The 22676-nt window shown below is 40.2% G+C and overlaps 1 protein-coding gene across 3 annotated transcripts in view; it reads right to left on the bottom strand.

Moving 5' to 3' along the window:
* The window catches only part of SMC6 (structural maintenance of chromosomes 6), a 43542-nt gene that overhangs the window by 4711 nt on the left and 16155 nt on the right, over positions 1-22676 (bottom strand). For all 3 annotated transcript variants that reach the window (XM_076332733.1, XM_076332731.1, XM_076332732.1), the window contains 12 exons: positions 22348-22512; positions 14713-14891; positions 13419-13620; positions 13172-13286; positions 10736-10896; positions 8859-8994; positions 7838-7918; positions 5802-5972; positions 4758-4895; positions 3849-3994; positions 3017-3142; positions 327-432 (listed from right to left, as the gene is read on the bottom strand). In XM_076332733.1, coding sequence (XP_076188848.1) covers positions 327-432; positions 3017-3142; positions 3849-3994; positions 4758-4895; positions 5802-5972; positions 7838-7918; positions 8859-8994; positions 10736-10896; positions 13172-13286; positions 13419-13620; positions 14713-14891; positions 22348-22512 — 1726 coding nt within the window. The remainder of the gene's footprint in view (positions 1-326; positions 433-3016; positions 3143-3848; positions 3995-4757; positions 4896-5801; positions 5973-7837; positions 7919-8858; positions 8995-10735; positions 10897-13171; positions 13287-13418; positions 13621-14712; positions 14892-22347; positions 22513-22676) is intronic.

The following is a 22676-nucleotide window of genomic DNA, read 5'->3' as shown; positions in this document are numbered from 1 at the left end:
AAAGGCAAACATCCTATCAATGAAATAGGAATGAGTAATTTTGAAAGACTGACTAGGATGACTCGCTAGTGAATTCTTATCCTCAGCATAAGACGACAGTCCAAATTTACTCCATGTAATCTAGCAACCTGTCCATATAAGATGGCAATATGGTTTTTGTTCTTGCTTGTTTTCAACAACACCCTACAATTCAGCATATCACATTTTGGAGAGGGGAGAACAATTTATTCTATCCTTTGCAGTGCATGTTCTAGCAGCAGATATTAAAAAAAATATATTAATAATAATTCATTACGTATTATGATAATTGAAGTAATATAACTTACTGTTATTGAAAGTGTCTCATTCTTGTGATCAAAAAGTATTTTTCCAGAGCAAGCCCGAATACGTAACAAATGGTCAAAGTAGAGTTTGCATCGTAAAGAAAGGAGCCTTAAATCAGTTAAATCAAGCAAACAAACATTAGGTCAGTAAGTTTTAAAATACATGAAAAAGTGACAACAGATTTTTATCAACAGTTCCACATCATAATCTTAACTACTAAGCCCTGCTCCATTAATAACATTTTCCCAAATCAACTACGCTCTCAAGCAGGTGACGTTCCATACTGGACATACTGGAGAGAATCACTGACACAAAGTAACAAGGTAAGAAATCCAGATGTACAGGCTTTGTATTTTCTAGAAGTGTGGACTGGAAGCTTTTTACACCATCCTTCCACAACTTCAACAGAAAATGACCACATGCCATTTCTTTCCTATCCAGTATTAGGACTGCACAGTAAGGATAGTAAAGAATTTATGCGGACTCTGCTAGACTCCGGGAATTAAACAGTGTTGAGCCTTAATTTCTCCCCCCACCACCTTCTCCCCCCAGTTCTAGCATATAATTCCCCATTAGACAATACATCACAGTTCCTTCAAGAAAGAACTATGGTTCGTTAACACATCTTAAAGTGGGATTCATACTCAAATTTGGGCACTAGGAACGAGACTCAGTTTGACATGTATGGGCACCGTAAGGCAAGTGTCAGATTCTGCAGGTAAATCTTACTCACTACTATTTCTATACTTCCACCTGCAAAGGCTGGGATTCTCCTGGTCATTACTATTTGTCAGGATCATACTGGCACCTCCTCCAAATCCCAGACCAAAAAGTACAAAAAGCAGAGCCAACAGAGACATCCCTCAATTTCTGCTGAAGGGAATGATAAATGGTAAAGGACTGCACTGGAAAACAGACCACCAGTCCTTTGGAAAGGAGGCCACCACAAAGTCTTCATTGATGGGTATAGGATACTAAAGGACTGAAGCAAGAAAGAAGGGGTGCGCTCCTGCTATGGACACTCCATGAGAGAAGCAGCTGTCAGATTGCAGAATCTGACTAAAGATCTTGAAATTTTTTCAGCACAGGGCAGAGAAAAAGTGTTTGGCCCAAAATGAAATTACGTGAGCACAGCACGACTAATTATACTCGATGAAAATGAGTGACAGTCCAAATTGTTTCAATGCTAGTATGTTGCTTGTATTTTACTGACCAAAACCAGCACTGAAACACCGAAACAGAACTGCCTTGGATTACATCAGCATAGTCGAGGCCTTTGGTGTGAAGCAAAATAGAGCCTCCACTGATGTACTGGGTTTGCGCGGCAAGGTTTTGGTAGCCGAGCAGGGGGCTATAGGGGTGGCTTCTGTGAGAAGCTGCTAGAAGCTTCCCCCATGTCCAATAGAGCCAATGCCAGCCGGCTCCAAGACGGACCCGCTGCTGGCCAAGGCCGAGCCCATCAGTGATGGTGGTAGCGCCTCTGGGATAACATATTTAAGAAGGGGAAAAAACTGCAAAACAGCAACTGCAGCTGAAGAGAAGAGTGAGAATATGTGAGAGAAACAACTCTGCAGTCACCAAGGTCAGTGAAGAAGGAGGGAGAGGAGGTACTCCAGGCACCGGAGCAGAGATTCCCCTGCAGCCCATGGTGAAGACCATGGTGAGGCAGGCTGTCCCCCTGCAGCCCATGGAGGTTAACGGTGGAGCAGATATCCACCTGCAGCTCATGGAAGACCCCATGCTGGAGCAGGTGGATGCACCCAAAGGAGGCTGTGACCCTGTGGGAAGCCTACACTGGAGCAGGCTCCTGGCAGGACCTGTGGACCCATGGAGAGAGGAGCCCACGCGGGAGCAGGTTTGCTGGCAGGACTTGTGACCCCATGGGGGACCCACGCTGGAGCAGTCTGTTCCTGAAGGACTGCACCCCGTGGAAGGGACCCACACTGGAGCAGTTCATGAAGGACTGCAGCCCATGGGAAGGACTCATGTTGGAGAAGTTTGTGGAGAACTGCCTCCTGTGGGAAGGACCCCATGCTGGAGCAGGGGAAGAGTGTGAAGAGTCCTCCCCCTGAGGAGGAAGGAGCGGCAGAGACAACATGTGATGAACTGACTGCAACCCCCATTCCCCATCCCCCTGCGCCACTCGGGGCCGGGGGGAGAAGGTAGAGAATTTGGGAGTGAAGTTGAACCTGGGAAGAAGCAAGGGGTGGGGGGAAGGTGTTTTAAAGATTTAGGTTTTATTTTCTCATTATCCCACTTTGATTTTGATTGGTAAAAAGTTACAATTAATTTTTCCCAAGTTGAGTCTGTTTTGCCCGTGATGGTAATTGCTGAGTGATCTCTCCCTGTCCTTATCTCGACCCACGAGCCTTTTGTTATATTCTCTCCCCCCTGTCCAGCTGAGGAGGGGAGTGAGAGCAGCTTTGGTGGGCACCTGATGTCCAGCCAGGGTCAACCCACCACAACTGATCATGTTCTTCCAGCTGTCAGTCCAGGCTGCCTCTAAACTGTCAGGCATGATAGTATTGGATCTGGGAGCAAGATTAGGTTAGAAAGATTGATGTGAATACCGCCTTAAAGATACCTCATTCTCACAGGTCTGTTCTATTATTTTCACCCTGGAATATGGATACATACTTACATCTACATGTTATTTTATCTGAAACCTGAAATTACAGTAAAACTAACTCACCTTAAGAATTGCCGATATATTTTGAATCTCTGTGTCATTATTTCTTCCAGCAGCCTAATAAATTTCTTTAAATTCTTTACTTTACTGTTTGCATCCTCATATCTTTCCTTTGCATCATGAAATTGCCTGTTTTAATTAACAGAGAGTCTAGGATCAACATGCATTACATTAAAACTGAGCTATTGTTGTAAATGCTGAAAATAAATTTCATAATCAAAACATTAAAATAAAAACTTTCTTGTGAGGATCTACGTTAAAGCTAAAAGCATGCGATGAGTCAAGTAAGACACTGTTCACAAATGAAAAGTGGTCAAAAATTAAATTTTACTTCTATTTTTAATTCTTTTGAAAGGAAACGCTTACACCAAGGAGAATGAATGACTGGGCTCCCCATGCTCAAGAATATCTGAGGTGAGTGATTCCTTGACATACACTGCAGTCAAAACCTGAAGTAATTGCCTAACTTCTGCATTAGTTATTCAGACTAGAAGTATGCTTAATGCTCACTGCATCACAGAACAATGGCGAGTGATGTTCACCCCACGTAGTCATAATTGGGATACTTCTAAACACTAAGAGGGAATCTGATTATTGGTAACTTCATATATATATAGCACAGACACTGTCTAAAGTGGCTAGAGGGTAGTTCAACACTCCTAAACCTGTTCAGTACTGGCTGACTGAGCAATCAGCACAGCATGTTTCCATACCTTCGTACACGGTTTAAGTACTAAAAACACATATAAATGCATTGTAAGTCAATAAGAAAATTCTTCTTTCCCCTATCTTTTCCATCTTACCTGAACTACTTTAGACATTAAAGATGACTTACTGTACTATTTCTTCTCTGTTTCCATGGCGACCATTTTCTGAATTTATCCTCTCTCTCAAGCGATTCATTTCTGCATCAAGACTCTTAACAGTTCTGCTGACCTCTATGCGCTCCGAGTAGATTTGCCTAGCTTGTGCAATTTTGTCCTAAAGTAATGTTTGAAACTCAATTAATTGTTACATTTTTAAAAGATCTGTTTAGTCTTCACAACAAATATTTTGTGCTATGGAAAAACAAGGTCTCCAAGCAAGAACAATGGTTTTCGTATCGTTCTTTGTGTACTTATCACAGCAAACCTAGTTATCATTAACAAGTTTACTGACAACATTTATAGGTAGGTAGTTATTTCAATGCTAAGAACTGTACCCATCTGAGATCTTTAATATGTTCACAGTTATTTAGCTAATACAGATAAATAAGGAACCAAATTCACCATATTTAAATAGGACAGTCTTCCAAAAGTCTTTGTGGATGGGATTTCAGAGTTAGTTAATAAAGCTTGATTAGATAAGTCTTCAAAAGATCAGGTATGAGGTCTGTACAAGGAAAAACTTAGCATCCAAAAAACCTAAACAGTATTTATTCAATTGAACTTAAAACACAAATTTTAAGGTTAAGTCATTTTAATCTTTTCATTGCAAAATACAGAAGAGTCCTAGATGGATAACCCCTAACTTATCTGTCAAGACAGAAATGGTGCTCTGCCAGACAAAAAGAGGCCTAGATTAATTTATACAAAATTACTTTTACTTGATTTAGATGCAGTCAGCTTAAGACATAGCTGAAAGAAAGCTCATGTAGCCGAGTATTAATATGGTCTGTATGTTGTACAAGTGGAATGATTTATTATTAAATATTAGAAGGATCATAACCATCTGACTTCAATAAAGAAAAAAACCCTACACCTACCTCTAATTCTTTTTCTTTGGCAGCTAGTAATTCTTTATGTCTTTTTATGCAAGCCAAGTGTTCTTTCTGTTTGTCTTCATAGTGCTGCAAACGGCGTTTACTGTTTTCCACTTCTGAGTCAGCTTGGTTTAATTCATCCTGTTTGGAATAAATCAAGATGTGGTAAGTGAGCTGCTTGGGGTTGATTCCTAAGCATCTCTCTAATGTTTACTGACTTATCACAGGTAATTATGTTGTTTTTAACACTGTCTAATTTATTTTGCTTTCAGTAAGACTACTCCTTCTGAAGTCCAGGAGCTTTAACAGCAACTTATCAGAAAGCCTATACTTAATTCTGACAAGGGCATAATAAATGCTTGTAATGTTTTTAGGAATCATATCTTGAGGGGATGTTTTAATCTTTGAAAAAAAGCCATCCTTTCTCCTAAACCTCCAAAACCTACATTTATTTCATACACCACATTCTAGCCAGAACTTCCGATGCCTGTGTGACATCAGCCAGAACTGCATTTCTGTGTGAAAATTCAGTGTCCCGCTGTACCTATACTATGATGTAGACTATAGCAACTTCTATACTGCATAAGTGTTGATACAGTTGAAGTGGTATCACATCTTTCCAGAGCAGAGAGGTATAAAGAATGACATAAATTAAAAGACAATTTTCTTCCACATCCCTGTCAACTAGATGGCTTATCTTAAAAAATGAAAATAAAAAACAACGCCAAACAAGACAAAAAACCAGCCCAAAAAACCAAAACCAAAATAACAAACAAGAAAACCAAGCATAACCAACAATAATGGATGCTCTTACCTTTTTCTAATCCTGCCTTAAAGCCACAACTTGCTATATGTGAACAGTTCATTAAAAAAACTGTAGAACACATAGCAGTATATCTAATCTAAAATCCTTTCAGGAATTTAAGAGTTGCCCTCTATTGTGTTTAGTACTCTTAATAACGAGCAGTAATGTTATAATATTCTGAATAAATCTCCCTTGCCACACAAAGGGAATGAATTAAAAACACAATATGAAATTATTGCTACCTTAATTGGACCAGCAATTTCTTCCACTTGATGAATTTTTTCTTTCATTTCTTCAAATTTTTTTTCAGCTACCTGGAGAATATTTTTCAGTTCTTCCATTTTTCTGCTTTGTTGCTGCATGTCTTTTTTTACAGATTCCATCTTACCCTTGTTTTCTTCAGCTTCATCTTCCTGTGAAAATATATTAAAATGAAGAATAATAAAAGGAGACATACATGTGCAAATTACTGTACAAGTTTTTTATTTTATCATCACTATCAGGGTACAAGAATACGTGCAATACTCTATAACTCTAATAAGAATATGAGCAGCTCAATGTAGATGCCACTAAAGCCCAAAAGAAGAGACTGACGGATCTTGTAGGAGATCACTAAATCAAATTGCAAAATAAAAAGTGGAATTTCCTAATTATCTGACTGAAAATTAAGGGGACTTTATTTGGGAGTTGTGATGAAAAGACTAAAGGGGCTAGGATTTTGTGAAGACTTAGCCATGCTAATATTTTACTACAGTAATTTTTTAAATGGAAGAACAAGGTAACTTCCCTCTGGATCTAAAGCAAGAGTAAGTGGATCATCATTGTTCCCTAGAAAATTATACCATTCCTAATGAATTATCATACATACTTTCTGATTCAAAAAGACAAATATTCCAAAACCTGAGGAAAATATGTAAATGAAACCTTGAATTGCACTAACATTCTTTTTCACAATCAAACAATTGTGAAATCAAGATAGCAATGAAAGACAAAATACCAAGTGAAAGAACAGCAATTAATCCACAGTAGTGGTCAGAAAGTGAAGAAAACAGAACAACAACAAAAATCCAAGAAAGGAACAAGGAGAAGCAAAAATATAAATCTACCAGTTGCATAAGACCATTACCAGAAGGCAACAGTAAAAATGTTGATGTCGAAAAAGCAAGTGTGCAATAATTTTTAAACAGGAAGATATTCTCCTACAAAAAGGTAATAGACTATTTTTCCATCTCACCAAAAGGACAAGGAATATACTTTTTTTTAAACCAACAGACTAGATTATCTGGAAAAGAGAAACCCTGCAAGAGCTTACAGAATCTGTACTGATCCCTTACTTTTTGAGTAAATTTTGAAATGTTTACTTACATGCACATGTGTGCACACACACTGAAGACGGACTACTGTAAGAGTGTGAGTTTGTACCAACATCAGAAGTGACAAATAAATTCCGGGCAACTTAGCCTCTTGCTGATCCCAGATAAAATAGTGGGAAAACTGGCATGGATTTTAACTAAAACAACTGTAGTCAGGATTATTATTAACATCTATCAGCATGATTCTCAGAATTTAAATCTTGGCCATCTATACATCAGCTTATTACAGAGCAACAGTTGAAATTCATTGCCACCATCATACAAATCACAGTAGATTATCAAACTTTTTTTTCTGTTCTCAGACTACTATGCATATGTTTTAAGAACATGTGGATAAGAATAAGAACTTTGAAGAAACCATCATACTACCATGATACTTCCCTAGGGCGATATATGAACTTTAAAACTTCTGCATGGTGAAGCTACAGCAAAGCAAGAAACTGGGGGTTCAGGGCAGAGCAGCAGTGCTGTGACATAAATTATGCTCCAGAGTGGCCTTTACCTATGCTTTGATGGTGCCACTTCTGACCTCCAAACCTACAGCACCATTTCTCCCTGACCAGAGTTTTACAGCACTGCAGATCTGGAATAAGGAAAGAGAATGCATGGAATATCCCTTTACAAGGATATAGCACCTTGCCTTCCATAAACCTGTAGTGCTATTGGTTTGGAAAAGGGCAGAAGTAAGAGAAAAGGGGAAGGGGGGGGGGGAGCAAAAGCTCACCAAAAAAAATCATGCCACTGCCATAACAGTAGACATTCTGTAAAGCGTTACATTCTTCACTATTTATCCAACTTGTACATTAGTTGAAAATCTACAGTATTTGCTTATTTCAAAACACTGCCAACATTAAAAGACATTGTTTCATATCCTTATTAGACATAATTTGATAATCTATTCTTACTAGCGTACGGATGTCCACTGACTGGTGTTCTTCCATATTTTCAAGATCTGCTATTTCTGCATTTGTTGTTCTTATTTTTATCTGAAAAGAAAAAGAAAATAAATGTTCTTAAGCTTGTATAAAGAGAAAAGTTCACACTTGTTCATTTATGTCAGCACAGAAGTTGTTGTCACAGAAGTGACTTTTAGTTTCGTTAGTGCCTACGAAAGACAGAACTCTTCCCACTTACCCATGGAATCCAGTTTTATAAGAGATAACTTGTTCTGAAAGTCACATGCACTTTAAATTATTAAGTTATAATTGTATTTCCATTCAACATGACAATTGAATAAAATATGTTTTATTTTTCCTTCAAATGTTTATCTTCAGCAATTTGAGTCCACGTGCCAGGTTTTTTGCTGGTTCTTATTTGTAATTTACGGAATATAACCTTATATAGTATGTATTATCTTACACTGCCTAAGTGTAACATCATTGGCCACCACAAATACATATATCCTACCTAGAAGTACTGAAAAACAAAGAAGGAAGACTAATAGTTGTAAAAAGGTTTATAAAGAAATTAAAATTAAGAAAACTTAAAGGTGAAATATTCAGCATATTAAAATGGGTTAAGAATATAAATGAAGAGCATGAAGAGAAACAAGATTCTGGGAATGAAGAGGCAAGGCTCAACAGAAATGAAGGAGGGGGAAGCAGGGAAAAGAAACTGTCATCAAATATTGCAACAACTTCCTATTTGTGTCTAAAAAAGCAGTAGAAATTTGTGGGATTTAGCACAAGGGGGGGGGGGGGGGGAGATACCATACAGAAACAACAGCATATGCTAGGATTGATGTGGCCTCTATCATTCTGTCCTAAATGATGAAAGCATACTACAAAAGTAAACAACATGAAAGCAAACAATAAAAGTAAGGATAAAAATTAAAAACTATCATCCACTCAAAATATACTGAAGTAGTCAAATGAAATAGGGAAAGACTGACCAGTTTCTAAAAATTAACACTGTACCTATTTTTACCTGTAGTTCTTTTTGGTGTCGTCGATGACCATGAAGATGATCTTCATTCTGCCTAATCTCATTTTCAATGGAATATAAATGTTGCTGAGATGCTGTCAACTGTGCCTTTTTGTTTTCAATTTCTTTCTCCAAGTGACTTTATAAACAAAGTGATATTGAGGTATTATATATTACACAGATATTATTTATTACACACACAGAGAAATACGCAAATAAAAATTACATGCATGACAAGACAAAGGGTAAAAATGCACTCCCGTAAAAAAAAAAAAAAAAATCTTAAGTTTGTTATGTGTTGGATGGTTTTAACGATCTATAAAGAAACACCAAACCTCTACAGCAGAACTCATAGTCAATAACCAGCAGATAGCTGCTTGATGGTCCTAGTTCAATGCCTAGCCGATAAACCATTCATGTAATTTGAATGATCTGTAACCTCTGTTAGCAATTTTCGCAAACAGGCAAAATGTTTGAACTAAGCAGTGGTGTTACTTCTAAAAACACTACTGCATCTTGAGAGAAAACGAATACTTTGACTAGGACAAAACACTTCCAGTCATAGAGAAAATATATTAACAGATGTGAAAAAATATTTTATATAGTCTCATACTCTTCCTACTACGAAGGAGGTCATGTCCAGAGATTTCCATAATTCTTTCAGTTTGCGGTAAAACTATTTGAAATGCAAAACAAAGCTATTTATTACTGTTTATAGATGGCAAAACTTTGATAGTGTCTTTCACCCCTGCAAAAGAAAGGGGAAGCTTTACTAATATTACAGTAAAAAACCCTAATCTTAATACAAGTGTTGAATCCAACTTTTGTTATAGATACATGAAATGGACTGATTAAGTCTAATCCCAGAATCAGTGTTTAATAAATTGCATATACTATTCCAGATAAACATGTCATTGCTGGAGGGGGGGGGAGGGGGCAGGGAGAAAACATTTTTCCTTTTTAACTGGCCTACATCATTCCCCCATAGCAATATTGGTAATGAAATGCCTGTAACACTTTGAAAGTTAAGATAATCTTTGAGTAAAGTTCATTATATACTGACATGCACAAAGTACAGTTAACTGACGTATTTAAAACTTTTGAGTTTACAGAAATAAATTTTTAACATTCAATTCAGACTATACTATCAGCTATTACTACTAAAATTAAAATATTTACTTAATATGTTTGTAATATAATCTGAGCCTCAAAATAAGAGTATTTTATTGTCACTGATTTACTTGGTGACAGTTGAAGTTTGTAAACTTTGAAATATGTTTGGCTTTTTAAACTACCATTTTGAAAGTAATGAGAAAAAAAAAAACACCCTAAAAAATAAAATGTCGGGGGGGGGGGGGGGGGGGGGGGGGGGAGTCAAGTTTATCAGAGACACCTACCGTAAGTGAAGTCAAAAGCCTGAGAAAACAGATTCAAAATTTTAAACCAGTAGGACTACGTGTGCCAGTGTAACTTCAGTTTGAATAATCAGGCTTCCTTTGCAGTGAACTACAATACCACTGTTCAGGTATTAGATTTTTAAAGAAACAGCTTTGACTCCATACTCTTTTTCAGTAAGCATAAAATAAAAAGGAAGGTGGCTAGATTTCCTGGAGTATTCTGCCCAGCAAATCCCTACTTCCTGGGCAATATTTACATGCCACAATCTGAAAAATACCTAGGTACAACTCAAGTTTGTACCTATCACAGAAAGGCATTGAAATAAAGAAAAACATTTTCCAGAATTCTCAGAAAGGAAGCGTAAATCTCAAAGAAAATGGAGAGACTGGACAGTAGTGTACATGCAAATAGACAAATATGCAATTCCACTATTCATGTCAACATGTGCACTTTTCACAAATACAACGTTACAAGATGCTAACCTTATTTCTGCTTCAACATCTTTGCTTAGGAACTTGGGTCTGAGGTAATCAGAAGAGTAATACCGTCTTTCAAATACTTGATCACCTTCAGCAGTGAAAGCTTCTCTACAATTTTTTGGGGGCCGATTAAACTGCATTACTTCACGAGCTTTACGGCTACTCTGAAAAATACAATGGCCTTATCATACCAATAGAAAAGCAACCATAATTAAAGATATCAATTTAAAGCTTGTCTTTAAATTGAAGGAAGTTCTCACCCAGAAATAATTTCAATTCCTAAAGAAAAATAAGAAATACAGGAATGAAAGAATGTGAAAAAAAATCTATAATGTCAAGAATCTGCTTTTCTTGGTTAAATAAGACATTTATGTTCTCAAAAACCACCCATTTAGTTTAGCTGCCCATTTCTTTTATTCTATTACAAATTTATCTGCATTGTAAGTTCCGTAGTCTCATCAGTCCCTTATAATTTGCCATGGGAAAAAAAACACTAACCAAAAGGCCACTATGCATAGGTATATTTAACTATCAAAAGTGGATACTTCTTCCAAAGTAGATACAATCTACACAAATCCACAAAAGTGGATACAATCTTCCAAAGAAAGCTGCGAAGTACGTCAAACAATATTCAATTAAAGTTTGGGGAAACATGCTGGTAAAAAAAACCCAACATTGCCAGTGCCAGACTAAGGGGTCACAAGTGCCTTGTCCAAGGCAGTCATGTTATCCATTCAGAAGTATCATTCCTTCCACACAATACCCATTCAACTTCTTTCAGATTCAGTTGAAATTGTTCAGGTAGGGCTCAATGATAATAATGTTACGAAAATTAGTGGTTAGGTAAGGCAGAGGGGGAAGAACAAAACTAGCATTCCTGCCATGAGAAAAGCCTCGAAAGTTCAGCTGTTATGTATCCCGTTCAGTAACAGCCATGCTTGCTGAACAGTCAGTCAGCTCTGCACTAGACAGAGCATAAACTGCCTCTTTTCCAGTAGGAATGTCAAGAGGACAAACCGGGACAAGTGGTTTTGGAGAAAAACAAAATCCACAAGAAGTAAGCATCATTAGTTCTGCTGCTTATAGAATACCCTGCTTTCTTTAAATAAAAGTATATACATCTTATTTTTATCTTTTAACATTTTACCTGTAATCTTATCTGCAGGAGTTGGTATCTTCAGTAGTAACAGAAAATCAAAAATCAGTTAAGGTCAGAAGTCATATAATGGCAAAAAAAAAAAGTTCTTTAACATGTTTTTATGGTGATCAAAAAATAGATTCCTATCAAAATAGTATGTAATCTTAATTCAACACCATTTGCTAGTCACCTCATTCAAATCCTACTTAATAACTGATTATTGATATTTTTTTATTTTACCAGACTCTATCCACAACCACGTTTCTTTGCACTCTCTCATCTCAAATGCTTTAACGCTGCAGAGTCCAAAGGGACTCTGGTTGTTGTGGTAGGTGAAAAATGCTGTGAATGCTAGCAGGTGGCTGATAATTTCCTGTAAGAGTAGGTGGTTGAATATCCGAAAGGGAACTTTTGAACTCTCAAGCACAAGCCTGCTACAGCTACAACTGGTACCTAGCTACCAGTTGCTAGATACAACTGGTAGGGGCTGGTTGCAAATTTTGGTAACACCTAGACTACGTAAAACTGACACATCCTGAACCCACCAATTAATAAAGAGACATGAGACAGAAGTTAGGAGGCAGATCACATGCACGTGGACTATTTAGACTGGGAAACTAGACCACTTAGAGGCCCAGAAAGGTGGTGGTGAACATCCCAGAAACAAACAGGTAAGATCCTGGAAACACATGGGGAGAGATCTGTAAAGACAAATCCCAGGGAGTGCCCAGGGACCTTGGCTGATAACAGCCCAAACAGGTATCTGTGAGCAGCTGCACAGCAGGAACTGATAAGATTTTCTGCCTGACCTTCCCGGACCAGCAGTGATCTCCCTGCTGGGGACAGAAGTTGAGACCTATAAAGGTAGTGTTGTGGGGGCAGGGAAACAAGTGAGTGCGTGGAAATAAGAGTAAAAGCTCTAACCTTGCTGATTCTTACATAAATCCCAGGATCTAAATCCACTATGGGTTGTCAGTTTACTCTGTGTCACCCATGATAGAAAATAGTATTTGAAGCGGGATACTGACAGTTTATTGAATGCCAAGAGGGCCTTACTGGGAGCCCTCCAGTGGAAACGTTCTTGTGTGTGTACTGCACTATAATACTGATAACTGATACAGTCGGGGTCTACTGAGCCATCAGGGTCCTCACCTCTCCTCAGAGGGGCAAAAAGAAAAATAAAATAATCTTTCTCTCCCTCTTCTGTCCATTACAGACACTATCAGTGAAGGTATCGTATATGCTCCATACAAAGAGAAAACACTTTTCTTTAAAGACCAATAGGGAACGTAGAGCCTTACTTTAATCAGCAGGATTGTTTCTATACCCCTCACATCAATCAAACAATTGGCAACCACTGCATCATCTATTTCCAATGCTGTGAGAACCGATGGGAATTCTGGGTGATGAACTCCTCTGAAGAAAAGAAGAAAAACCACCATTCATAAAGCTCACATGAGATTCTTTAAAAAAAAAAAAAGTTCTTTTCAACTACTAATAATTTGAACCACCAAGGCTAAGCAATAAAATTCAAAACATAAAACTTACCTGTGTCTAACATCATAAACTTTATTCTGAAATTTATTTACAATTATTTGAGGTCTAAATCCATGCGGATAATATTTTGACATCAGTAGCTGAAGAGTTCTTTCATCACTATGATTATCACAGCAAAATGCCTGAACTAGGCTCTTTAAACAAGATTCAACAGCCAAGGTCAGTTCAGCATCTTTCGGATGAATGAAAGCACCTAAATAAACATAAGAGACAAGGCTTTAGGAGCTGTGTTCCATAACAAAACATTCAGTAGTGCATTTTTACCACTCAAGGCTTTTGTTTTGTTGTGTTGTGTTATGGGGTTTTCTAAGAGTCTAAAATAAACCTTTCTTACAAGAAAAAAAAAAGTTAACTGAAAGATAAAAAACTCCACAACAGAGAAGCTACCCTGAGAACAGAGACGTATAATTTCTCTTCCTATAGAGACACCCATACATATTCAGAGGCTCACATTTTCTTCCAAGATCTTTGACAGGTCACTACTAACTTCCATTAAGGTACCAATTTTGTGGCAGCTCAGCAGGAGTATATCAAGGCAAAGATTGCTTATCAACAATTTAATGCTTTAAGGCTGAAGGCAGAGGAACAACTATATTGCAAGTTAAACAAACATGAAGATTTCCATTATATCACCTGTCTTCAGTAGGATGTGTGTTTTCACATTTTTACCCTGCAGTAAATGCCAAGTACTTAAGTACTTGGCCTTTACACTTACATCCAGAATATACTGAAGCCATTACTCCTATTCACAAACTGAAAGTAGCGTTCACTGTCAGAGCTGGTCAAAAAACTAATGAAACCAAACATTTCCAAGAAAATCTCAGTTGGTTCTGTCTGAGTTGCTCCACACAAAACATCAAGTTTGACAAGCCCACAAGTCAGCCACTGGACATTTTGAACAAAATCTGTCCAAGAGCTGGACAGTGCTATCCCTCAAGGAACAAGCAGCCAAAGCACAGTAGTCTGATGCTTAGAGGGTATGGGGGAGTCGGAAGGGTGCATTGAAAGTTTGCCATTGTAACTACATAAAATACCTTAACAAAAACAACTGGAAAATGAGGAAAACCAGTAGACGTTAGCTAGTTCACGTGATAAAAAGGAGAGAAGCAAAAGATAACCTACCAGGACAAAACCTTTAGTCCAGGAAGTACAGAAGAAAGATATATCTGAAGCTCCTTAAAGAACAAATAGTTTTTCTAAACGAACACTTTTTATATTAGCAGCCATGCAATAAATCCCATGAGGAAATATTCTAAAGACTGTCTTTTTCAGCAGTCACTCTTACCTAAAGGTCCAACAGGTTTGTGGTTAAAGCGCCCTTGCCTATAGGCTGTTTCAACTGCTTCAAGAAATGCTGGTATATGTGGTCCAAATCTTTTCAAGGTATTTGTTTTACTATCTTTCAGCTCTCTCAGCTGTTTCTGCTTGGCATCCAATGCTTGTTTCACATCACAGTCTTCTCTCCTAAGAGAACAGAATTTTCTTCAGTAGCAACAGCTTATAAAGCCTTAAAGTCTCATTTTTCAAGTACTAATAGGGCAGCGTATCAAGACCTCAATACTTCAATGTACAGCTAGCTATGCACATGCAACAATACTTTTATAGTTTCAAGAAACATGACACAAAAAAGCAAGAAAGAAACTTACTACTTTGCAACAGTTTTACAAGACTTTTCTATTTCTAACAATTTATAATAAATTTATTTTATTTCTAATTATATGCTTCAATTTCACTGTCTTCTACAAAGGTCTTTAACAGAACACAAAGTAACTGTTGGTTACAATAACTGATAAAAGACATTTAAACTAAAGCATTGTCCTAGTTTCAGCTGGGATAGAGTTAATTTTCTTCCTAGTAGCTGATACAGTGCTGTGTTTTCAGTTTAGTATGGGAATAATGTTGATAACACACTGATGTTTTAGTTGTTGCCAAGCAGTGCTTACACTAGCCAAGGACTTTTCAGCTTCCCATGCTCTACCGACTGAGAAGGCTGGAGGTGCACAAGAAGCTGGGAGGGGGCACAGCCAGGACAGCTGACCCCAACTGGCCAAAGGGACATTCCATACCATGGGACGTCATGCTCAGTACATAAACTGGGGAAAGCTGGCCGGGGGGGCCGCTGCTCGGGGACTGGCTGGGCATCGGTCAGTGGGTGGTGAGCAATTGCATTGTGCATCACTTGCTTTGTATACTCTTATTCTTACTAGTATTTTATTTTATTTCAATTATTAAACTGTTTTTATCTCAACCCATGAGTTTTCTCACTTTTACTCTTCCGATTCTCTCCCCCATCCCAGCAGGGGAGTAGTGAGCAAGCAGCTGTGTGGTGCTCAGCTGCTGGCTGGGGTTAAACCACGACAGCCCTTTTTGGCACCCAACGCAGGGCACAAAGGGTTTGAGATAATAGCAGATTAACCAGAGCGTATTAAAGGAATTTATATCTGTTAACAGTTGCAGGTCACAATATTGATTCATCTGTTCTCGATATTAGTTTATCTGACCTGCACCATTCTCTTTTTTCTTGCTGTACATGTTAAAGACTGGTGTTGGTTTTTGCAGTTTGCTGTGGTCTGCAGTGATTACTGCTGTTATGCCTGGGAGGTTTGTTATTAAAACACTGGTTTGAGCTTAATCTGGTATTTGAGCTTTGTACTGAAGCCATTACTGTACTTTGGGTACCACCTTGTGGAGACAATTAGCAATTATAGTTCTTCCTTTGAGAGGTTTCTTTATGAAAGAAATACAGAATGGCAGCGTCGCTACCTTCTTCTATGATGTGTCCTCCTTCATTACAGTAACTTTTCAGTATCTTGAACAGCCTTGGCTAGTTAAGATACTTCTATTGGTATCTCTTGGGAATATTGTTTCGGTTTTGTCTAAGGTTAATAAGCAATTTAAGAATATCATCCAGAGATCTGCCCCAAGGCTGGATAGTTAGGACTGGCAGGGTGTGTAGGACAAGATGGGCAAGTACCTAGGCCAATTGGCACCACTAGTGTTTTGGAACTTCACCCCTGAGCAAGTGCAGAATCCTGAAAAATTAGTAGAATATTTGGACAAAGTATGCTGTCACCCTGGCAACTCCAGAGAGACACAAATCACTGCAATGTGCTGGGGCCTGGCCCATGCCTACCGAGCCCTGTTCAACACTATTCAGTACCCTCAAGGGGAAGAGAAGGTCTCTGGATCTGTTGATAAAACAACAGGCCCTGCCGCCACTCAGACCCCAGCAACAGGCCCTGCAGCTGCACCAAAGAACCAGTCTGTGCCGGTATCAGTCGCCCCTGTACACAAGAAGAAATCTTGGAAGCGGAAGTCGGCTCGTTTAGTAAGGGAGGAAGAAGCTTCTTCTAAAAGGGGGCTGGAGGAAGAAGTGTACGAGACAGACGACCCTGGAGAAGGGCCATCACGAGAACAGGAGGAGGAGAGCTGGCCGCTAACCGGGGAAGAAAAAATGAAGAACTTATAAACGAGACGGAAACCACCTGATCCCTATCCCTGAGTGAGCTGCAAGATATACGAAAAGATTTCAGCTGTCATCCAGGTGAGCATATTGTCACCTGGCTGCTCCAATGTTGGGATAACAGGGCCAGTAGCCTGGAATTAGAGGGTAGGGAAGCCAAGAAGCTGGGATCCCTTTCTAGGGAAGGGGGCATTGACAAAGCAATTGGAAAAGGGACACGTATCCTCAGCCTCTGGAGGTGACTCCTGTCAAGAGTGAAGGAAAGGTACCCCTTCAAGGAAGATGTTATATATTGCCCAGGCAAATGGACCACCATGGAGAAGGGTATCCAGTACCTGAGGAAAATTAGCCACGCTGGAGATGATTTATGGTGACCTGAACAACGAGCAGTTATCCAAAGATCCAGATGAAGTCCAGTGCACACGACCCATGTGGCAGAAGTTGGTACGGAGCACACCAGCATCATATGCCAACTCATTGGCAGTAATGACCTGGAAAGATGAAGAAGGACCAACAGTGGATGAATTGGCTGGTCAACTCCAGCAATACGAAGAAAGTCTCTCTTCCTCCCTCGTCTCAGCTGTGGAGAAACTATCCCAGAAGGTCCAGCGATTCAAAGAGGATATGTCCTACTCGCCACCTGTATCTCAGCTATTAGGAATAAGCATTCTTCTGCTCAAGAGAGAGGATATAAAGGGTACGCACCACAGGGCACCCTATGGTTTTACCTGTGTGACCACGGAGAGGACATGAGGAAGTGGGATGGGAAACCTACTGCAGCCCTGGACGCACGGGTACATGAGTTGCAAGGAAAAACAATCACAAAAGGGGGTTCTTCCAGGAAAATTGCTGCTACAGTTTCCAGCGGGCAGTTCCCCAGACAGAGTAGAAGGGCCAATCTTACTTCTGATCCTAATGAAGGGACTTCTGACGCGTAATTACAAGAAGTGAGTAACGAATACCATGACCAGGACTAGAGGGGTCCTGCCTCCAGCCAGGGGGAGGAAAGGGACAACCGGGTTTACTGGACTGTGTGGATTCAGTGGCCTGGCACATCGGACCCACAGAAGTATAAGGCTCTAGTGGACACCAGTGCACAGTGTACCCTAATGCCATCAAGCTATAAAGGGGCAGAACCCATCTGTATTTCTGGAGTGACGGGGGGATCCCAACAGCTAATTGTATTGGAAGCCGAAGTGAGTCTAACTGGGAATGGGTGGCAGAAGCACCCCATTGTGACTGGCCCAGAGGCTGCGTGCATCCTTGGCATAGACTACCTCAGGAGAGGGTATTTCAAGGACCCAAAAGGGTACTGGTGGGTTTTTGGTATAGTTGCCTTGGAGAAGATGAAATCAAACAGCTGTCCACCTTGCCTGGTCTCTCGGAGGACCCTTCTGCTGTGGGGTTGCTGAAGGTTGAAGAACAACAGGTGCCGATCACCACCACAACGGTGCACTGGCAGCAATATCGCACCATCCGAGACTCCCTGATTCCCATTCATGAGCTGATTAGTCGACTGGAGAGCCAAGGAGTGATCAGCAAGACCCGCTCACCCTTTAACAGTCCCACATGGCCAGTACAAAAGTCTACTGGAGAGTGGAGACTAACAGTAGACTATCATGGCCTGAACGAAGTCACACCGCTGCTGAGTGCTGCTGTGCCAGACATGCTAGAACTTCAATCCGAACTGGAGTCAAAGGCAGCCAAGTGGTATGCCACAATTGGTATTGCTAATGAGTTCTTCTCAATCCCTTTGGCAGCAGAGTGCAGGCCACAGTTTGCTTTCCCTTGGAGGGGCGTCCAGTACACCTGGAACCGACTGCCCCAGGGGTGGAAACAGCCCTACCATTTGCCATGGACTGATCCAGACCGCACTGGAACAGGGTGAGGCTCCAGAACACCTGCAATACATTGATGATATCATCGTGTGGGGCAACACAGCAGAAGGGGTTTTTGAAGAAGGGAAGAAAATAGTCCAAAGCCTCCTGAAAGCTGGTTTTGCCATAAAACAAAGTAAGGTCAAGGGACCTGCACAGGAGATCCAATTTTTAGGAATAAAATGGCAAGATGGACGTCGTCAGATCCCAATGGATGTGATCAACAAAATAACAGCCATGTCTCCACCAACTAGCAAAAAGGAAACACAAGCTTCCTTAGGCGTCGTGGGTTTTTGGAGAATGCATATTCCAAATTACAGTCTGATTGTAAACCCTCTCTATCAAGTGACCCGAAAGAAGAACGATTTCAAATGGGGCTCTGAGCAATGACAAGCTTTTGAACAAATTAAACGGGAGATAGTTCATGCAGTAGCCCTTGGGCCAGTCCGGGCAGGGCAAGAGGTAAAAAATGTGCTCTCCACCACAGCTGGGGAGAATGGCCCTACCTGGAGCCTCTGGCAGAAAGCACTAGGGGAGACTCGAGGTCAACCCCTAGGGTTTTGGAGTCGGGGATACAGAGGATCTGAGGCCCACTATACTCCAACTGAAAGAGTGATATTGGCAGCATATGAAGGGGTTTGAGCTGCTTCGGATGTGATCGGCACTGAAGCACAGCTCCTCCTGGCACCCCGACTGCCGGTGCTGGGCTGGATGTTCAGAGGGAGGGTCCCCTGTACACATCATGCAACTGATGCTACATGGAGTAAGTGGGTCACACTGATCACACAACGGGCTCGAATAGGAAACCCCAGTCGCCCAGGAATCCTGGAAGTGATCATGGACTGACCAGAAGGCAAAGGTTTTTGAATATCGCCAGAGGAGGAGGTGACACATGCTGAGGAGGCCCCAATGTATAATAAACTATATAATAAACATCTGGGCTGCCACATTGTGGCAAGATATTGCTGCCTGGGTAGAGAACCTGGTTGTAAAAGCCCGTCATGTAGATGCTCACGTACCCAAGAGTTGGGCCACTGAAGAACATCAAAACAACCAGCAGGTGGATCAGGCTGCTAAGATTGAAGTGGCTCAGGTGGATCTGGACTGGCAACATAAGGGTGAATTATTTATAACTTGGTGGGCCCATGACACCTCAGGTCACCAAGGAAGAGATGCAACATACAGATGGGCTCGTGATCGAGGGGTGGACTTGACCATGGACACTATTGCACAGGTTATCCATGAATGGGAAACATGCGCTGCAATCAAGCAAGCCAAGCGGTTAAAGCCTCTCTGGTATGGAGGACGATGGCTGAAATATAACTATGGGGAGGCCTGGCAGATCGATTATATCACACTGCCACAAACCTGCCAAGGCAAGCGCCACGTGCTTACAATGGTGGAGGCAACCACCGGATGGCTGGAAACATATCCCGTGCCCCATGCCACCGCCCGGAACACTATCCTGGGCCTTGAAAAGCAAGTCCTGTGGCGACATGGCATGCCAGAAAGAATTGAGTCAGACAATGGGACTCATTTCCGAAACAACCTCATAGACACCTGGGCCAAAGAGCACGGCATTGAGTGGGTGTATCACATCCCCTATCATGCGCCAGCCTCTGGGAAAATTGAACGATACAATGGACTGTTAAAGACTACGCTGAGAGCAATGGGTGGCGGGACGTTCAAACATTGGGATACGCATTTAGCAAGGGCCACCTGGTTAGTCAACACTTGGGGATCTGCCAATCGAGCAGGCCCTGCCCAGTCAGAACTTTTACGTACTGTAGATGGGAATAAAGTTCCTGTAGTGCACATAAAAAATATGCTGGGGAAGACAGTCTGGGTTATTCCTGCTTCGGGCAAAGGCAAACCCATCCGTGGGATTGCTTTTGCTCAAGGACCTGGGTGCATTTGGTGGGTGATGCAGGAAGATGGGGAAGTCTGATGTGTACCTCAAGGGGATTTGATTTTGGGTGAGAATAGCCAATTAATTAGATTTTATGATGTTAATTGCTACATAATATTATATACCATACCAATGATACTACACTAAGAATCACCCAGATTAATGAAGAACAAACTTTGTTGAAAACCGAGCAAAGCAGTGATGATGGTACCAGAACTGACTTCAACATGAAACAATCCAACACCGCATACCATCTCCATCTTTCCTGCCCTGAAAGATTATTATGACAGATGGAGCCTGAAGTCATGGACTAAATGAAATCAATGAACATTTTAGAGGGATGGCCCATAGACTAAGGGAATGATATCTGTGTGTATATATCAAAAAGACAGGAAAAGGGGTGGTGATTAATGGGAATGTATTGGAAAGAGTGGGACCTGGGCATGACGTAGATGGTATAGAATAAGGGGTGGATACTGTCCTGGTTTTGGCAGGGATAGAGTTAATTTCTTCCTAGTAGCTGGTACAGTGCTGTGTTTTCAGTTTAGTATGGGAATAATGTTGATAACACACTGATGTTTTAGTTGTTGCCAAGCAGTGCTTACACTAGCCAAGGACTTTTCAGCTTCCCATGCTCTACCGACTGAGAAGGCTGGAGGTGCACAAGAAGCTGGGAGGGGGCACAGCCAGGACAGCTGACCCCAACTGGCCAAAGGGACATTCCATACCATGGGACGTCATGCTCAGTACATAAACTGGGGAAAGCTGGCCGGGGGGGCCGCTGCTCGGGGACTGGCTGGGCATCGGTCAGTGGGTGGTGAGCAATTGCATTGTGCATCACTTGCTTTGTATACTCTTATTCTTACTAGTATTTTATTTTATTTCAATTATTAAACTGTTTTTATCTCAACCCATGAGTTTTCTCTTTTACTCTTCCGATTCTCTTCCCCCATCCCACCGCGGGGGGGAGTAAGCGAGCAGCTGTGTTATGCTTGGTTGCCGACTGAGGTTAAACCATGACAAACGTCAAGTGCAATAAGCAACAATTCTCAAATATCTTAAGACAATAAATGACAACATGGCCATAATCCCCTCCAGTAATCATTGTTCAAGTTCAGGTTTCCAAATCAAAGCCAAAGAGTGTTTTGTTTTTCTAGTTCAGGTATGGGCTAAATTGGTATTTGAACCACTTGCTTCAAATTCTCTATAAATTTGCCTTTAACTATAGATACAATAATTACCCCTAAGTGTACCTATTTCCTTATATGGTGTTATATATCTTATGACATCATATCAGGATGTACTAGTATATTAAACAACATGAAAAAATTTAAATCACAGTCTGCCCATAGGATGATAAAAGAATAAGGGACAGATGGTGAGAGGAAGTAAAAAGGGCATTAAATTAACAGTATGTATTTATATTGGGCTTTAAATTAGTAATAACTTTCACCTTTAATAACAAAACAGTTTTCTTAATTTTCCAAAACTTTCTAAATTAAGTCATATTGTGCCAAAGACAGAAGTTTAGCAAGTTGTAAGATACACTAGGGAAGGAAAAAAAAAAAAAGGAAACTGAAGCCTAATACCTCAGGGAATGCAGGTACATAAGAAGGGACCTCTTGTAACTTGAAACAAAGAAAAACAGTTACATTCAAAAGTGAAACTTACCTAAGTCTAGCATGTTCTTCTTTACACTTATATATAGCCTGCTGAAACTGATCCACCTGTTGACCAATCATTATTTCTTCATCATGGAATGCCTTTAACTGTTCCCTTAAGTGTGTGATCTTCCTTTGTCTTTCCAATTTTTCAGGCTCTGAAACCTGATTAGCACTAGAAAAGATCATACTTCAATATTTTAAAACCACACTGATGATTTTTGAGTGACACAAACTTTATTACCTGTACCATACAAAAGATTTATGCATTAGAAAGTTATATTTAAGATTCTGTGCGTTTATAAGACCTACAAAGCATAAATACCAATTTTTTTTTTT

Source organism: Aptenodytes patagonicus, chromosome 3 (genome assembly GCF_965638725.1).
Source record: "Aptenodytes patagonicus chromosome 3, bAptPat1.pri.cur, whole genome shotgun sequence".
NCBI lineage: Eukaryota > Metazoa > Chordata > Aves > Sphenisciformes > Spheniscidae > Aptenodytes > Aptenodytes patagonicus.
The sequence above is the reverse complement of the archived record's forward strand: the minus strand, read 5'-3'. Positions and strand labels throughout refer to the sequence as shown.